Source organism: Phoenix dactylifera, chromosome 3 (genome assembly GCF_009389715.1).
Source record: "Phoenix dactylifera cultivar Barhee BC4 chromosome 3, palm_55x_up_171113_PBpolish2nd_filt_p, whole genome shotgun sequence".
NCBI classification, from domain to species: domain Eukaryota; kingdom Viridiplantae; phylum Streptophyta; class Magnoliopsida; order Arecales; family Arecaceae; genus Phoenix; species Phoenix dactylifera.
The window spans coordinates 14,398,763-14,416,130 of NC_052394.1; the positions used below are offsets into that span (position 1 = coordinate 14,398,763).

General features: G+C 54.3%; 1 protein-coding gene across 10 annotated transcripts in view; it reads left to right on the forward strand.

The window, feature by feature from the left end:
- Positions 1–3,332: 3,332 nt before the first annotated feature.
- LOC103707037 (pentatricopeptide repeat-containing protein At2g13600-like) overlaps positions 3,333–17,368 on the forward strand; it is a 28,968-nt gene continuing 14,932 nt past the window's right edge. For 7 of the 10 annotated variants that reach the window (XM_039124686.1, XM_026804625.2, XM_008791364.4 and 4 more), the window contains exon 1: positions 3,333–5,384. In XM_039124686.1, the coding sequence (XP_038980614.1) occupies positions 3,409–5,127 (1,719 nt within the window). In that variant the 5' untranslated portion in view covers positions 3,333–3,408 and the 3' untranslated portion in view covers positions 5,128–5,384. The remainder of the gene's footprint in view (positions 5,385–17,368) is intronic. The other 3 variants (XM_017842771.3, XM_008791373.4, XM_008791371.4) reach the window with 1 other exon arrangement.

The window sequence follows — 17,368 nt, forward strand, 5'->3', positions numbered from 1 at the left end:
CATCCAAACATTTTTGAATTGATTCAGCCACATAACCTAGCTCGGAATAATAGACTACAAGGACGCACGTGCACCAAACAGAGCTTGCATATCATCACATTTAATTCTTTTTTCTTTTTTCTTTTTTCTTTGGCTGAAAGCGGGTGCTTCTTACAGTGCATCACATTTAATCTTCGCCAAAAGACCAAGAAAGGTATGAACAGAGTGCATATATCAAGAGGCCCTATAATTTCTGTGATTATGATAATGGCAGCAGGGATTTTTACTTGAGTTCATAAGATCACCATGATAATCTACATGAGAGGATTAGTTACTATCAACTCTTATTTTTTAGTCTTATATTCAGCTCCATCCTTTAGGATGGAAGCTTAAAATTGCTCCAATATTTTTTAAAACTAACCATTCGCTTCTTCATTTCCCATTGTAGTCTCTAAAGTCACTATACATGAATAACACTTATACTGAGAGTTCTTCTTTTTTTTTTTTTTTTTTTTGCTAAGGCATACTGAGGGGACGGTGCAGGCTTTGTTATATAGGGCCCGCACTCCAGAATGGTGGCAGCAGGTGGTTGCCAGCTGTTTGACACGTTGGTTCCGGGAGCAGAGCTGCGAGCTGCTAGGCGAGTCTTCGATATGCACGGGTGGTGTTGCAGACCAGTTCGATCATTCTGGAGTGCGACTCGGTCATGGTTATCGGATGGATTCAGGGAGGATCGAGGGGTAAGAGCACGGACCACCCTTTGATCTATGACATAGGGATGATGATGAGAGATGGGGGGCCTTCCAGGCCAAGCATGTATTCAGAAAAGCCAATGGGACGGCCGACTGGGTGGCTGCCTACGCGGCCCACCACTTAGAGTATACCCTTTGGTTAGGTGAGAGGAAGTTGCCACTGGCACTCCGCGAGCTGTTGTATTTTAACTTTATTGGGTGTATTCATATATGCACTGTATGAAACACCTGTTTAAGCAACAAAAAAAAAAGAAAAAGGCATACTGAGAGTTCTTTGAGCTTTGGTAATTGTTGATCTTTGTTTAGTTGGCCTAATAAAATTTTACATTGTATCGAATCCCATGAAAAAACATATATTTTATTATTGATTGGATTGAAATGCCACTTTGGAGCTTATTCATTTTGACAAGTATGGATTCATCACTAATAGGGGGCGTTTGGTAACCCCAATAGGATCACCATGGTGATCTAAGATCCCTGGTGATCCGAATATTGGGGTGATTTGATCCCCGGTAATCTAAGATCAATATGTTTGGTAGGCCATGGTCCCATGATTAAAAATTTCCGGATATCCATGAGTAACTTGTTTGGTATGGTACGGAGATCCAAGATCACTGACTATATAATACCACAAATACCCTTAATATATCTTAGATGAATTTTTTATGTATTTTTAATTCTCATGAATTAAAAATATAAGTCAATATACTAATTTCTATAATAGCTCCATAATTTTTTCATATATTCTACTTTTAGTAGCCCTTATCATATATTTATTAATCATATAAAATATATTATAATAAAATATTAATATATTTATTAATATATTAATTATTAATATATTCTATAAAAATATATTTATTACTCCTATAAGTTATTAATCTTATAAGAATATGTTATTTTTCATTATAGAATTAATATTTTTATTTATACTTATAAGAGATTTTTTAATACTAATAATTATTTTGATTAGAAAAATAAGGTTAATAGGAGTAATATAGTAATATATTAAATATTTTCATTATATAAATATAAAATATAATAATATATTTCTACTAGAATTTAAAATTATTCTTCAATATAATAAATATATACATAACATTAACATAATATATATATAACATTAACATAATATATTGATGGTATATTGATATATCAATTTTTTTGCTAACTTGAAGGGTATTTTTGTCTTTAACTTTCAACCAAAGATCACTGCCCTGGGGTGATCTTGGATTTCCGACCTCAAGGACGGAAATCCCATCACCGAGTTGGGAGGTGATTTGAGGAGTGGAGGTGATTTAAGATCACCGCCACGTAGGATCACCGTGGTGCAATCAAAAGCGGTGATCTCATCACCGCCACGTAGGATCACCGTGGTGCAACCAAAAGCGGTGATCTCATTACTCTACCCACATCACTCTTGATCCTAGGACGATCACCCCATACCAAACACCCCCTAAGAGTTATAAAAAATAAGGGTATTTTTTGTCCAATAAAAAATGGATAGATTGATAACCTACCATTTGAAAGAGTGAGTTAATGTGGGATTGAGTTAATGTGGGATTGATATCCATCCCTATATATATATAGGGTTGATAATCTACTCTTTGTTATGGTAGGTTATCAATCTATCCATTTTTTCGTAAACAAAAAATGCCCTTACTTTTTATAACTCTTAAGAGTATTTTATGTCTTTTTACAATCCCACATTAACTCATCCTCTCAACCCCCTAATTAATACTCCCTCTCTCCTCGGTATATGTATATATATGTATATATATACACACACATGTAAGTATGTATATGTATGCATATATATATATATATATATATATATATATATATATATATAGGGGATTGATAACCTACTCTCTATTATGGTAGGTTATCAATCTACCCATTTTTCATTAGACAAAAAATACCCTTACTTTTTATAACTTTTAAGGGTACTTTATGTCTTTTTACAATCTCACATTTACTCACCCTCTTAACCCCTGAATTAATACTCTCTCTCTCTCATACATATACATATACATACATACACATACATACATACATACACATACATACATACATACATACATACACATACATACATACACATACATACATACATACATATACATACATACACATACATACATACATATATACATACATACATACATACATACACACACATATACATACATACATAGACATACATACATACATATACATACATGCATATGTATGTATGTACATACATGCATACACACACCGGAGAGAGAGAGAGAGAGGGAAAGAGCATTAATTGGGGGTTGAGAGGGTGATTTAATGTGAAATTATAAAAAGACATAAAGCACCCTTAAAAGTTACAAAAAATAAGGATATTTTTTATCCAATAAAAAATGGGTCGATTGATAACCTACCATAATACAGAGTAGGTTATCAATCCCCTATATATATATATATATATATATATATATATATATATATATATATATATATATATATATATATATATATATATAGCCATAAAATGTATTATTATTTATTAGCTTTCTGATAGGTATATTTTTTTATTTTCACGCTAGTCCTTTATTCACCGGAAGAGACGCCTAAGTAATTTTTGCGCAAACCCAGCCCTTCGTCAACTGGACGTTCTTCTCGTGGCTTTCCCCTTCCGCACCATCGTATGCTTCGAAAGCTCTCTACTTCCCTCTTGAGATCAAGCCACCGAACCCATGCCTACGCCCTCCTCTCCGGCCACGCCCGCTCGCGCCGCGCCGACGATGCCCTCGCTCTCCTCGACGCCACGCCCCACGCCGACGCTCGCTCATGGAACGCCGCCGTCTCCGGCCTTGCCAAATCCCGCCAACCCCGCGAAGCCCTCACTCTCTTCGTCCGCATGACCCGAAGTCCCTCAAAACCCGATGACTTCACCTACGCCACCATCATTCCCTGCTGCGATTTGGCCGTCGGTCGTCAAGTCCATGCGCAGATCGTCAAGGTCTGCTCGACCTCGGACCCTTTTATCGGCACCAATCTGGTGAGGGTGTATGCTGACGGGGGCGAGATGGGGGACGCGAGGAAGGTGTTTGATGAAATGCTTGAAAGAGATTCTGTGTCTTGGAACGTTTTGGTGCATTGTTATGCCAAGTTTGGGGCGCGTGAGTTGTTCATGCAGCTGTTTCGGGAGATGGTTCGGGATGGGATTTGGTTGGATGAGTTCACCCTTGCAATCGTTCTGAATGAACTCACCGGTCGCTTGCGAGTTCTTGCAGGGATGCAGGTGCACTCTTTGATGGTAAGACATGGATTCTGTGTCGATCGCTTCGCTTGCAATGCTTTGTTGAATTTGTATTCCAAATGTGGGTTTGTTGCTTCGGCAGTGAGATTGTTCAATGAGATGCCTGAGCAAGATGTGGTTTCTTGGACTGCGATGATAGCAGGGCTCTTGGCGAACGACCATGAGAGGGATGCTTTGGAGGCTTTTTGTTCAATGCGGATGGCTGGGGTTGAGCCTAATTCTTTCACATTTGGCAGCTTGATTGGGTTCTGTGCGAGTACTAGTGCCTGTGAAAGGGGGATGCAATATCATGCCCTTGTGTTGAAGTATGGATTGGAACTCGATGTTGTTGTGGGGAGTGCACTGGTGGATATGTACTCAAAGTGTGGTGAGATGAACGATGCGTTGAGACTCTTCCAGTGCTTGCCTGAGAAGGACCTTGTTTCATGGAATGGAATGATATGTGGGTTTGCTCAAAATGGAGATGCTACTAAATCTTTGCAACTCTTTGATGAGATGACAAGATTACATCAGCCATCGGTCACCCCAAACCATATCACTTTTGTGGGTGTCTTAAGTGCATGCAGTCATGGGGGCTTTGTTCACGAGGGTTGTAGCTTCTTTAATGACATGGTCCATGAGTACTCAATCGAGCCCCAGGCTGAGCACTATGCTTGTATTGTTGATCTTTTGGGCCGAGCAGGACTCTTAGAAGAGGCCGAGGCAGTTATTCTAGCATTGCCTTATGAGCCTGATGCGGTGATTTGGGGTGCATTGCTAGGAGCTTGTAGAGGGAGTGGGAATCTGGTCATGGCAGAACGCATTGCAGGGAGACTATCCATGGTTGAGCCCAAGGATTCTTTCAATTATGTCCTCCTGGCAAATATGTATAGTGTTAATGAGGAGTGGAATGAGGCATTGGAGGTTAGGGAGGTTATGTGTGCCAATGGAGCTCAGAAATTGATGGGGAGCAGTTGGATTGAGATTAGGGGTCATGTACATTCTTTCACATCAGGTGGTTATGTTCATTATCCACAACTTGAAATAATCTTTGAGCTGTTGCAGAAGTTACAGCTGATGATGTTAGAGGAAAGGTATCAGACAGACTCAATTCATGTGCAGTAGAATTACAGAGCAATGCAACCTGCATTCAAACAACTTATTTCAGCCCCAGAGAAGTAGAGGAGATGATGTCTTAATCATAAGGGGGACCCATATTTTGGTGTCAAACATGCCTTAGTTCTGCACCTGATCTGGTATTTACCTTCTCTCAGTCTTTACTCTTTTCTAACCGGAATCCTTGAGTTTATTATCAAGATAGCTGACCAGCGAATGACAGAGCAATTTTTTCTGTAAGCAGTGACAAAGAATATATACAAAGGGTACCATATATAACTGATCCATCTTCTTGCCAATTTTCTTGATTTGAACTGATGTTATCATTTTCTCTGCAATATTGACCAAAAATTGTGTTGCTGGGGGTTCAAACCGAGAACGATTGGCACAGCGGTGTGAACGGGGTTCCCTTGGAATTGCTTCGGTTGCGCTCCACCTTCCGCCGGGAAACCTGCAAGCAAGCCTCGCACCACCACCGGGGTAGTGGGGGCCCTCCGACGATCAAGTTAGGGAAGATCGAAGGAGAAGGAGAGGTAGCAGGTAAGATGATACTCTGGAAAATCTTGCTTACCCTCCCCCTTCCCCCCCAGCCGCATATATACCAGGCTGGGGGGTTCTTTTGGGGATTGGTCATCGTGTGGCGCGATGGGGTTGCCACTGACATGGCCGTTACAGGGCGTCGTGGGGCAGCGCTGGGTACGGCTATGGCAGGGCGTAGTGGAGTTCCGCTTTGTACGGCTGTTACAGGGGATCGTGAAACAGCGTCGGATACGGCCGTTGCAGGGAGTAGTGGAGCAGGGGGCCGCGGCGTGCCTCAGGGGAACAGTCTGTTGTTGTCAGAGATTGCCGACTCGGGGTCGGATTGCTGGATCAAGGGGCAGCCGACTCGGGGTCGGGCTGCGGAGCCGAAGATATCCGACCCGAGGTCGGATTGCTGGATCAAGGGGCAGCCGTAGTCTTCCCGGGCGCGCGTGCCGGTCACGTGGGGCATGGTGGCTAAGTTCCCCCGTAACAGTAGCCCCCCACTTCCGAGCCTGGAACCAGGAGGGGAACGGGTGAAGGGAGTGATGCTTCGAGATTGCCGCCATTCCTCGGAAAGGCGCGCGCGCTTCGAGCTCCCCGCCTTCTTTACGGCGTATGGCGGTTGTCGCTGATCTGGCGGTCTGCGGATTTCGGCGGACATCCTTCCTTAATGGCGTCGATTCGCCTTTGGGGCGCGAACGAACCTTCGGCAGCCAGGCGTCCTCTGGCGTCACCGAGGCGTCACCCGCCTTTCCGCCTATTTAGCCGGGGGCCCTCCCCTGTCTGCCTTTCTCTTCACAGGCATCCTCGAGTTTCTCCCTTGTGCTGCTGCCGTTGCCGTCGGACTGTTCGTTCGCTCCTCCTTTGGCGCTCTCGGAGCCGTTCTTCCTTCCCTTCCGGTGAGTTGCCCCACTCTGCAATTTAGGGCCCTCCGTACTTTCTCCTTTCGTATTAGTGTACCCCAGTCGTTCCGGTCCCTTCTCCCCTCTTGACCCCGTCCTGACCGTAGATTCACTGGCCGTTAGGGATGGACGAAGTAAGAGCAGACCGCATTCAGTCGGAGCTGGTCCCCGAAGACCTAGATAGGTTCGTGGCCCGGTACCACCTTCCCGAAACCTGCAACGTTACGCTCCCGGGGCCTGAGGAGAGGATGTCCCATCCTCCTCCAGGAAAGGTCGCCATCAATGAGGACATCCTTCGAGCTGGGTTCCGCCTTCCCCTCTCGGACTTAGTCGTGCAGGTGCTTCGAGGTTTAAGAGTGGCGCCGACGCAACTGGTGCCGAACTCATGGCGTACCCTGACGGCCTTCCAGGTTCTCTGCCGCATGCACGAGGTTTCCGCCACCCTGAACGTCTTTTGGGAATGCTATGGCCTGAACGGCCACCCCCGGGACAGAGGGTGGTGGTGCTTTGCGGCGCGGCGAGGGTGCGGCCTCGTCAAGGAGACTCCTTCCTCCATTCATGGCTGGAAGGAGCGTTTCTTTTTCATCGACGTAGATCCCTCTTGGGGAATCGGGACAACCTGGGAGACGCCGATGAAGTCCCCGATCGGCCTATCGAGGTTGTCGAGGGAGGAGTCCGATGGCGTCGCCGTCTTGAGGGGGTTGGTTGCCGAGGGCCGGCTTCCCCCGGTGGCTAGCCTTATTTCCGAGGATGCCTTGGTGAACGTCGGTCTGAGCTCGGTCCCCGCCGACCGTGAGCCCGCCACCACTTCTTCTTTTTTAGCTCTTTTCTCCTCTTTCCTTTCTTCTTTCCATCGGTTTCTTAGTTTCTAACCATCTCGTCCTTTTTGCAGAAATCGACGACGTCATGCAGTCGGACAAGGCAATGGCTGTTAGTAGGGCGTCCCTACTGGAAGCGGTCCGGAGGAAGAAACGGACTCCTCCGAGCGGGGTCCCACCGGCGAAGAAGCCCCGCCAGCAGGCGACTCCGACGCCGACAGACGGGTCCGGGCCCATCGATCAGGGGGACGCCGCGGGCTCGGACCGACAGTTGACGCCGTATCAGCCCTCCGGTGATGAGACTATCGTTTTTCCGGAGGTGTCATCCGAGCGCGCCCGGGGCGGCCGGGTCGGACGCAGTCGGTCCCCAGCCCGATCTTCGACTCGGTTGGCTTCGGATGATACGAGAAGGGGGGGCGCGCCGAGGCCCCGGCCGATCGGGACCCTGTCGATCTCTGGCGCGGCCCCTGCCCCGCGCACGGTTGGCATGACTCTCTCCCAAGCGATGGGTAAGGATAAGGCTGCAGAACCACCGTCCGGCTCCGGGGCGAAGTCGGGGTCGGCCTTCACTTTTGCCGGCGCCCGAAACCTCGTCGAGACGGTGCTGCTGGAGAGGGACCGTAGGCAGGTCCGGCAGATGAGCATCCCTGAAGTCGGAGCTGCCAGCTGCGTCTGTCTCATGTCGGTGAGTGTTCTTTTGGTCGCTTTCGTCGTTTATAGGCTCTGTTGATCCCCGTCTGACGCTCTCATTTTTCCTATCTCTTAGCTCGCCCAGTACATGATCCGCCTGGAGGAGAGCCACGAGGAACAGGCGAGGCTTCTGGCGAGGACCGAGAGCCGACTGAAAGCTGTAGAGGAGGGAGGCCAGGCTGCGGCGGGGAGGACGACCAGGGACCTCGAAACGAGGCTCTAGGTGGCCGAAGAGCGGGCACTCGGCTTCGCCGTCCTCGAGAGGCAACTGTTGGATGCTCAGGAGCAACTCAAGGTTGCCTCGGGTCTCGAAAGCGAGATCAGGAAGGCGGAGGAGCGGGCCGAAAAGCAGTCCCGGAAGGCTGCCGACTTCCGGGAGAGGTGGGAGAAGGCCCAGCAGTCGGCCGACAACGCCCGCAACCGAACCCGATCTCTTGAAGCCAAGCTGGCCGAATTGGAGTCGGCCTTGGAGGGGACTCGTGCGAGCAACCAGGAGCTTCATTCGCGCCTGGAGGAGGCTGAGGCTGCTCGCGTCGCTGCCGAGGCAAGGCACATGGAGGCTCGGGCCGATCTGCTGAGGGTCTCCTCCGAGGCGGACGACCGGATTGTGGCGAAGGTCATGAAAGCGAAAGCTCAGATTACGGAGCGAGCGGAGGCTGCGCTGGCCGAGAAGAGCGCGGAGATCGGGCGTCAGGCGGTACAGGCCTAAAGTCAGTCCGCCGAGTTCATCCGTGACATGTCGGACGCGGGGTCCGACTCCTTTGCCTTAGGCTTCGATGAAGGCCTGGCAAGGGTGTCCGCTAAATACCCCGGAATTGACCTGAGTGGGGTCTCCCTCCTCGACTCCCCTCCGATGCCATTGCCTGCCGATTCTCCAACCGTCTCCCCACCCTTCGTGGACGTGCTCGCCGTTCCCGACTCAGGGGTTCCTCCAAACTGACTCTCTGTACTTTTCTTTGTTCTTTTCTTTGTATGTTGGCGTTTTGCCATGTTGTATGGGTCTCGGCCCTGATGCAACGAAAGTTAATGCAAACAGAGTGTTTCCTCATTTCACTTTCGTCCTTCCTCTTCTTAACTCTTGGTAGCGTCTCGCCGACTCCTGACTCTTGAAGTTCTTCCGGCGCTAGGCCAGGCATCCGAGGGTTAGGCCTCAGGAAATTCTTCCGGCGCTAGGCCAGGCATCCGAGGGTTAGGCCTCAGGAAATTCTCCCGGCGCTAGGCCAGGCATCCGGGGGTTAGGCCTCAGGAAATTCTTCCGGCGCTAGGCCAGGCATCCGAGGGTTAGGCCTCAGGAAATTCTTCCGGCGCTAGGCCAGGCATCCGAGGGTTGGGCCTCAGGAAATTCTTCCGGCGCTAGGCCAGGCATCCGAGGGTTGGGCCTCAGGAAATTCTTTCGGCGCTAGGCCAGGCATCCGAGGGTTGGGCCTCAGGAAATTCTTCCGCTGGTCGGCCAAGGCTGGCGCAAGCCGAGGCGACCGGTCGGGGCTTCAGGCTAGTCTGCTCCCGGGATGATCATCGGGTTAGCCTGGCATCCGAGGGCCGAGCCTCGGAAAATTCCGCTCGTTGGTCGGCCAAGGCTGGCGCAAGCCGAGGCGACCGGTCGGGGCTTCAGGCTAGTCTGCTCCCGGGATGATCATCGGGTTAGCCTGGCATCCGAGGGCCGAGCCTCGGAGAATTCCGCTCGTTGGTCGGCCAAGGCTGGCGCAAGCCGAGGCGACCGGTCGGGGCTTCAGGCTAGTCTGCTCCCGGAATGATCATCGGGTTAGCCTGGCATCCGAGGGCCGAGCCTCGGGGAATTCCGCTCGTTGGTCGGCCAAGGCTGGCGCAAGCCGAGGCGACCGGTCGGGGCTTCAGGCTAGTCTGCTCCCGGGATGATCATCGGGTTAGCCTGGCATCCGAGGGCCGAGCCTCGGAGAATTTCGCTCGTTGGTCGGCCAAGGCTGGCGCAAGCCGAGGCGACCGGTCGGGGCTTCAGGCTAGTCTGCTCCCGGGATGATCATCGGGTTAGCCTGGCATCCGAGGGCCGAGCCTCGGAGAATTCCGCTCGTTGGTCGGCCAAGGCTGGCGCAAGCCGAGGCGACCGGTCGGGGCTTCAGGCTAGTCTGCTCCCGGGATGATCATCGGGTTAGCCTGGCATCCGAGGGCCGAGCCTCGGGGAATTCCGCTCGTTGGTCGGCCAAGGCTGGCGCAAGCCGAGGCGACCGGTCGGGGCTTCAGGCTAGTCTGCTCCCGGGATGATCATCGGGTTAGCCTGGCATCCGAGGGCCGAGCCTCGGGAAATTCCGCTCGTTGGTCGGCCAAGGCTGGCGCAAGCCGAGGCGACCGGTCGGGGCTTCAGGCTAGTCTGCTCCCGGGATGATCATCGGGTTAGCCTGGCATCCGAGGGCCGAGCCTCGGAAAATTCCGCTCGTTGGCCACGCGCCTGTCACTTGCCGCTCGACGGGGTTTCTCCGTGGCCAGCTGCGATCGTGTTTCTCCCCCTCTCGAAGCGTCGCCTGGGGAACACTAGAAGGCCATTAAATGCTAATTGAGGCGTTACCTGGGAAATCGGACCGGCTAGTTGCTGCTTGCGAGGAGTGCCAGTTAAGCGGCCGCGATACGCGCGTTCTTCGAGGCGGATGCGGCCTGGGCGCGTGCGGAGATACGTGGGCCGCGGAATACACGCCGTCCGGAGTGTCCTGCACGAAGAATGCAATTAAGGAGAATGATGCCTAGGAGATCGTGGGGGGATAAACCTCGAGAGCCGGAACGGCTCCGGATTCGATGTGCCCGCATTTATTGGAGCCACCCGCATCGGAACGACCGGAGGGCCACAGTTTGGCTATAAATATAAGCGCAGGTGCGGTGGAGCCTGCTAAGCCGGAGCTGTTCAGGTTGCCATGGATCGTGGACCTCCTCTCCGGCGCGTGGCTGGGAAATCCCAGCCGGAGGAACGGGAGGCGCGCCCCTCGCGACTTCCACCAACTAGCCGTTTCATCTGGGATCAACGGGAGGATTCTCCCCGGTGGAACTCCGCTCTAGGCGTTTCATCCGGGATCACGCCTCCTCGCGCTCTTCTCCCTTATATTCCTTTCCTCCCCTTCTCCTGGGGAGGACCGGAATATCCCTTGGAGGCGGCGTTCCTCTAGAAGCAGTGTGAACTTCTTCGTCCGCGCCGGCTCTTCGTCTTTTGCGTGAGGCGTCGATGGTGCCTCCGGGGGGAAGCACCCACGGCCAGTGGGATTGCAGCTGCTTCGGGCAGAGGGTTCGGGATCCCAGATCTTCAGCTCCACGGAGTCCCCACCTCTTCCTTAGTTTCTTTACTCCCCAATCCCCCTCTGGGAATTCTTTGTAATCACATGAACACGCCATTGTAACCAGGAATTATTGAAATGAAAAGAACTATATATTTTTTGAGCTGTCTTTCTGGCTTTGTTTTTCTACTGGTAATATACCCGCAGGTTAGCGGAATTCCAGCTCCTTGAAATTTCTCGACCATCTAGTGCCTCCAACTGGTAGGAGCCTGGTCGGTTTACCCAGCGAACCCTATACGGGCCTTCCCAATTTGGCGCCAGCTTTCCACCTTCCGCGGACTGAGATTCTTTGGCCCGCCTTAGCACCAGATCTCCGATTCTGAAAAGTTTTGGTCGGACCTTGGAGTTATAATACCGGGCCACCCTCCGCTGATACATCGCCATCCGGACCTGCGCCATTTCCCTCGCTTCTTCCAAGAGGTCCAGGTTCCCTCGGAGCTGCTCCGAATTGGCCTCGGGTCGGTGCGCGGCCACCCGGGGCGAGGGGAGTCCGAGCTCCACGGGGACGACCGCTTCCGTGCCATAGGTTAGGCCGAAAGGCGTCTCCCCGGTAGGGGTCCGATGCGTGGTCCGATACGCCCAAAGGACGTTCTCGAGTTCTTCGACCCAAGCTTGCCTCGTCCGACCGATTCGCGCCTTAATTCCTTGGAGGATTGTCCGATTTGTCACTTCGGCCTCACCGTTGGTTTGGGGATGCGACACAGATGTGAACCGATGCTCGATCCCGAACTCCTCGCAGAAGTCACGGAAATGCTTGTTGTCGAACTGTCGACCATTATCCGAGATGAGGACCCGGGGTACCCCAAATCGGACAATGATGTTTTTCTTTACGAACTTCCGGACTTGCGCCTCCGTGATAATGGCCAGCGGCTCCGCCTCCACCCACTTGGTGAAGTAGTCGATTGCAACAATCAAGAATTTCCGCTGGGCGGAAGCGACGGGAAACGGTCCGAGGATATCCATTCCCCACTGTGAGAAGGGCCAGGGTGCGGTGATTGGTGCCAAGGGGACAGAAGGGACTCTCTGGACGTTGGCGTGGCGCTGGCAGGCGTCGCATTTCCGTACGTGATCCTTTGAGTCCTCCAACAAGGTAGGCCAATAATAGCCTTGCCTCATGATCTTGTGCGCCAAGGACCTAGCCCCCGAGTGCGATCCGCAGACGCCCTCGTGGACTTCGCCGAGGACGTAGGCCGCCTCCAAGGGGCGGAGGCACCTTAAGAGGGGGGCGGTGAACGAGGTCCGATACAGCCTCCCTTCACAGAGTACGTAGTGGGCGGACTTCCTGACAAGTCGCCGAGCTTGATCTTCGTCTTCAGGGAGGATCCCTTCGGCGAGGTAGGCGACGAGCGGGTCCATCCAAGACGGCTCCGGATCAATCGCCATCACCGCCCCAGCCTCGCCGATGCTCGGGGCATCCAGGGTCTCCAGGTAGATTGCCCTCGACAGGTTGCGCGCCTCTGCGCCCACCAAGCGGGACAACCTGTCGGCCCTGGCATTTTCGCTTCTGGGGACCTGCTGGAGGTCGACGCTGCCGAGGTCGGGAATGAGTGCTTGCACCTTCCGGACGTAGTTCTGCATGGTCGGGCTCCGGGCCTCGAACTCCCCACGGACCTGCCCGACCACCAGCTGGGAGTCGGTGAAGACCTTCAAACGCCGGATGCCGAGCTCCCCGGCGAGTTTGAGTCCCGCGACTAGGGCCTCGTACTCCGCCTCGTTGTTGGTCACTGGAAATCCAAACCTCGAGGCATACTCGGCTATCACTCCATCAGGACTGGTAAGGACCAGCCCGGCCCCTCCACCCTCGGGGTTCGACGACCCATCGATGTGAAGCGTCCAGGTCGGGAGGTCGAGGCTGGGCGTTTCCGGCGGTCTAGGTTCTGCCACCTGCACCATGCACTCAGCGAGGAAGTCCGCGAGTACCTGGGCCTTGATGGCGGGCCGAGGCTGGTAGCGGATGTCGAACTCACCGAGTTCTATTGCCCACTTCACCAGCCGTCCCGCATTCTCGGGGTTGCTGAGGATCTGTCGTAGTGGTTGATCAGTTAAGAGGGTGACAGAATGGGCCTGGAAATAGGGGCGGAGCCTCCTGGTCGCGGTCAGCAGCGCGAAGGCGATCTTTTCAGCCTTCGTATACCGCGCCTCGGCATCCCGTAGGACCCGGCTGATGTAGTACACGGGCTTCTGGAGCTTTGCCTCTTCCCGAACCAGCACCGCACTGACCGCGGTTGGGGAGACCGCCAGATAGAGGTAGAGCATCTCCCCTTCTTGCGGCTTGGACAGCAGGGGAGGAGACGCCAGGTATTCCTTGAGCTGGTCGAATGCTGCTTGACATTCGGCCGTCCAGAGGAAGTCTTTCGGGCGTTTTAACACCTTGAAGAATGGTTGGCAGCGTTCGGCCGATTTTGCCACAAATCGTCCGAGCGCGGCGACCCTTCCAGCGAGCTCCTGAACCTCCTTCACTTTGGTCGGAGGGGACATACCTTGGATGGCCTTGATTTTGTCCGGGTTGGCTTCGATACCCCGCTGGTTGACAATGAAACCGAGGAACCTCCCGGCCGAAGCGCCAAAGGCGCACTTCGCTGGGTTCAGCTTCATGCGAAACTTCCGCAAGGTGGTGAAAGTCTCCTCCAGATCCACGATGTGCTGGTCTGCCGGGCGGCTCTTCACCAGCATATCGTCCACGTACACCTCCATATTCCGGCCGATTTGCTCTTTGAAGATTTTGTTGACGAGGCGCTGGTAAGTGGCGCCAGCATTCTTCAGACCGAAGGGCATTACCTTGTAGCAGTACAGCCCCCGGTCTGTTATAAAGGCAGTTTTCTCCTCGTCCTGTGGGGCCATCATTATCTGGTTGTAACCGGAGAAGGCGTCCATGAAAGACAGCAGCTGATGTCCGGAAGTCGCGTCGACCAGTTGGTCTATCCGCGGAAGCGGAAAGCTATCCTTGGGGCACGCCCTGTTCAGGTCGGTATAGTCGACGCACATCCTCCACTTCCCGCTCGCCTTCCGGACAAGTACGACATTTGCCAGCCACTCGGGGTAACTCACCTCCCTTATGAATCCTGCCTCCAAGAGTTTGTCTACCTCCTGGTCGATCACCCGGATCCGATCCGGGGCACAGTGTCTCTTCTTCTGCTTCACTGGCCGGTGGGTCGGGTCGACGTTGAGGGCGTGAGAGATGACCTCCGGGTCGATCCCAGGTACATCGGCCGCCGACCAGGCAAATACATCGGCATTGGCTCGGAGGAATTCCACCAACCGGGCCCGAGCTCCCGGGTCGAGATTGGCGCCGACCCGGACCGCCCGGTCCCGGCGGCCTTCCTCGAGGGGAACTTCGACCACACCCTCGGCCGGCTCCCCCTGCCGCAAGGCCACCTCGTCTCTAGCATCAAGGGACTCGACGCTTAGGGCTTCTGCGGGCTTCTTCCCTTTGAGGGTCGCTAAGAAACATTGCCGTGCGGTCGGTTGGTCACCTCGGACCTCCCCGATCCCGACCGTCGTGGGGAACCGCATGAGCAAGTGGTACGTGGAGACCACCGCACGAAGGGCGTTCAGCCCGGGTCGTCCGAGGATAGCGTTGTAAGCCGAGGGAACACGGACGACCAAGAACCCGAGTCGCACCGTGGCTTCTGCGGGTGCGACGCCCGCAGTCACAGGCAGCTCAACGACACCTTCCACCGGGACAGCGTCACCGGTGAATCCTACGAGGGGGGTGGACATTTTGTGCAACAATTGTCTGGACAAGCCCAGCTTTTGGAAGGCCTCGTAAAACAAGATATCAGCTGAGCTTCCACTATCCACAAGAACACGCCTTACATCATAGTTTGCCATGGTGAGGGAGATTACCATGGCGTCATCGTGGGGGGTCTGAACCCCCTTTACATCCTCATCACAAAAAGTGATTACGTTGCCGACCCTCTGCCTCTTTGCGACGGCCGCCCCCGACGCCTTCGTCGAGCCCCCTGCGTTTCTCACGGGTCGGGGGCAGCCCCCAGTGATAGTGTGGATCACGCCCGCAACGAGTCGATTCTGCTCCCGAGGCTCCGGAGGAGCCGGGTCGGCCGGACGCGGGTCTGCGGGGGGACGTCGGTCGCTCACATATCGACCTAGACGCCCCCGGCGGATGAGAGCCTCGATCTCGTCCCGAAGCTGGAAGCAGTCTTCCGTGTCGTGGCCGTGGTCTCGGTGGTACTCACAGTACGCCCGGGAGGGCCTCTTCCCAGGGATCTTCCGCATCTGTCTCGGGGCCGGGAGGTCCTCCCGCCCCTTGATCTCCATAAGGATCTTGGCCCGGGGAGTCAGGAGAGGGGTGTACCGGTTGAAACGTCGGGGCGGAGAACGAGGGCGTGGGGCGCCGTGGTTCTTCGCCGGCGACGGGCTTCTGCGCCGACGCTGGGGCGTCGGGCTCCTCCTCTGGCGTGCCTCTTTCCGCCTTTTCTTCCCAAGCTTTGGAGGGATCTCGGCGGCCTCCTTGCTCCGGTGGGCTTACTGGTTCGCCCGGGACAACAGCTCTGGGAAGCTCCGCGGCAGGCGTTTGTCCAGGGAGAAGGTGAGTCTGCCCTTCCGGAAGCCACGCTTCAGGGCTGAAAGAGCTACCTCCTGACTCAGGCTCCGGACCTCCAGCGTAGCCCTGTTGAAGCGGGTAAGATAATCCCGCAGGCTTTCTCCCTCGTTTTGCCGGACATCAAAGAGGGAGTCGGAGACCAGTCGCCGCCGGCTACTGATGGCGAAATGAGTGACGAAGAGGCGAGTGAACTGGTCGAAGGACCGGATTGAGTCAGCCTCCAGCCCGGCGAACCATGCCCTCGCCGGGCCACGGAGGGTTGCCGGGAAAGCCTTGCAGAGAAGGGGATCTGATGCTCCGTGAAGGAGCATAAGGGTCCTGAAACTCTCGACGTGATCCCGCGGGTCCGCCGCCCCGTCATAGGGCTCGATCGCCGGCATTTTGAACCCGGCGGATTCGGGGTCCGCAGGATCCTCGAGGCAAGCGCCGGCTAGGAGGAGATCTCTAAGTCGGCGAAGGGATCTTTGGAATGGCCCTTCAGGACCTGGAGTTGTCGGTGGAGATCGTCCACCCGCCGGTCCAGGGAGCGCGACCGGTGGGTGGGAGACAAGGAGCGGCGAGAGGGGGACCGACTGGAGCGCGGGTTCCTCGAGGATTGGGGGGTCTGGGAACGCGCCCGGGCCCGCCTCTCGGACCCCGCGCGGCTCCGGTGGGAAGGTCCCGGCAGAATGGAGCGTGCTCGAGAATCCTCCTCGCGCCGGCGCTCATCCCCATGGGAGAGGAAGGAGCGCGGGTTGAGGAGGACAGGCGAATGTTCAGGCCGCGGCGGCTCCTGAGCCCGCTGCGGCGCCCGGGAAATCGCACCCTGCAGATTCTGCACCGCCTCCGCGAGGGTGCGAACCTGCTGGGTTAGTTGGTCGAACTGGGCGGCTTCGACCGTCTGAACGGGCGGTGGGGAGGTGGAGTGTTGCTGAGAGTGTGTTGGAGATGCAGCGGCCTTCCGGCCAGAGGCGTGAGAGGCCCCGCGACCGGAAGCATTGGAAGCTCCACGACCACCTCGCCGTGCCATTACGATCGCTCTGAGATCCGGGCCCTTCCTCTAGCGCCAACTGTTGCTGGGGGTTCAAACCGAGAACGATTGGCACAGCGGTGTGAACGGGGTTCCCTTGGAATTGCTTCGGTTGCGCTCCACCTTCCGCCGGGAAACCTGCAAGCAAGCCTCGCACCACCACCGGGGTAGTGGGGGCCCTCCGACGATCAAGTTAGGGAAGATCGAAGGAGAAGGAGAGGTAGCAGGTAAGATGATACTCTGGAAAATCTTGCTTACCCTCCTCCTTCCCCCCCAGCCGCATATATACCAGGCTGGGGGGTTCTTTTGGGGATTGGTCATCGTGTGGCGCGATGGGGTTGCCACTGACATGGCTGTTACAGGGCGTCGTGGGGCAGCGCTGGGTACGGCTATGGCAGGGCGTAGTGGAGTTCCGCTTTGTACGGCTGTTACAGGGGATCGGAAAACAGCGT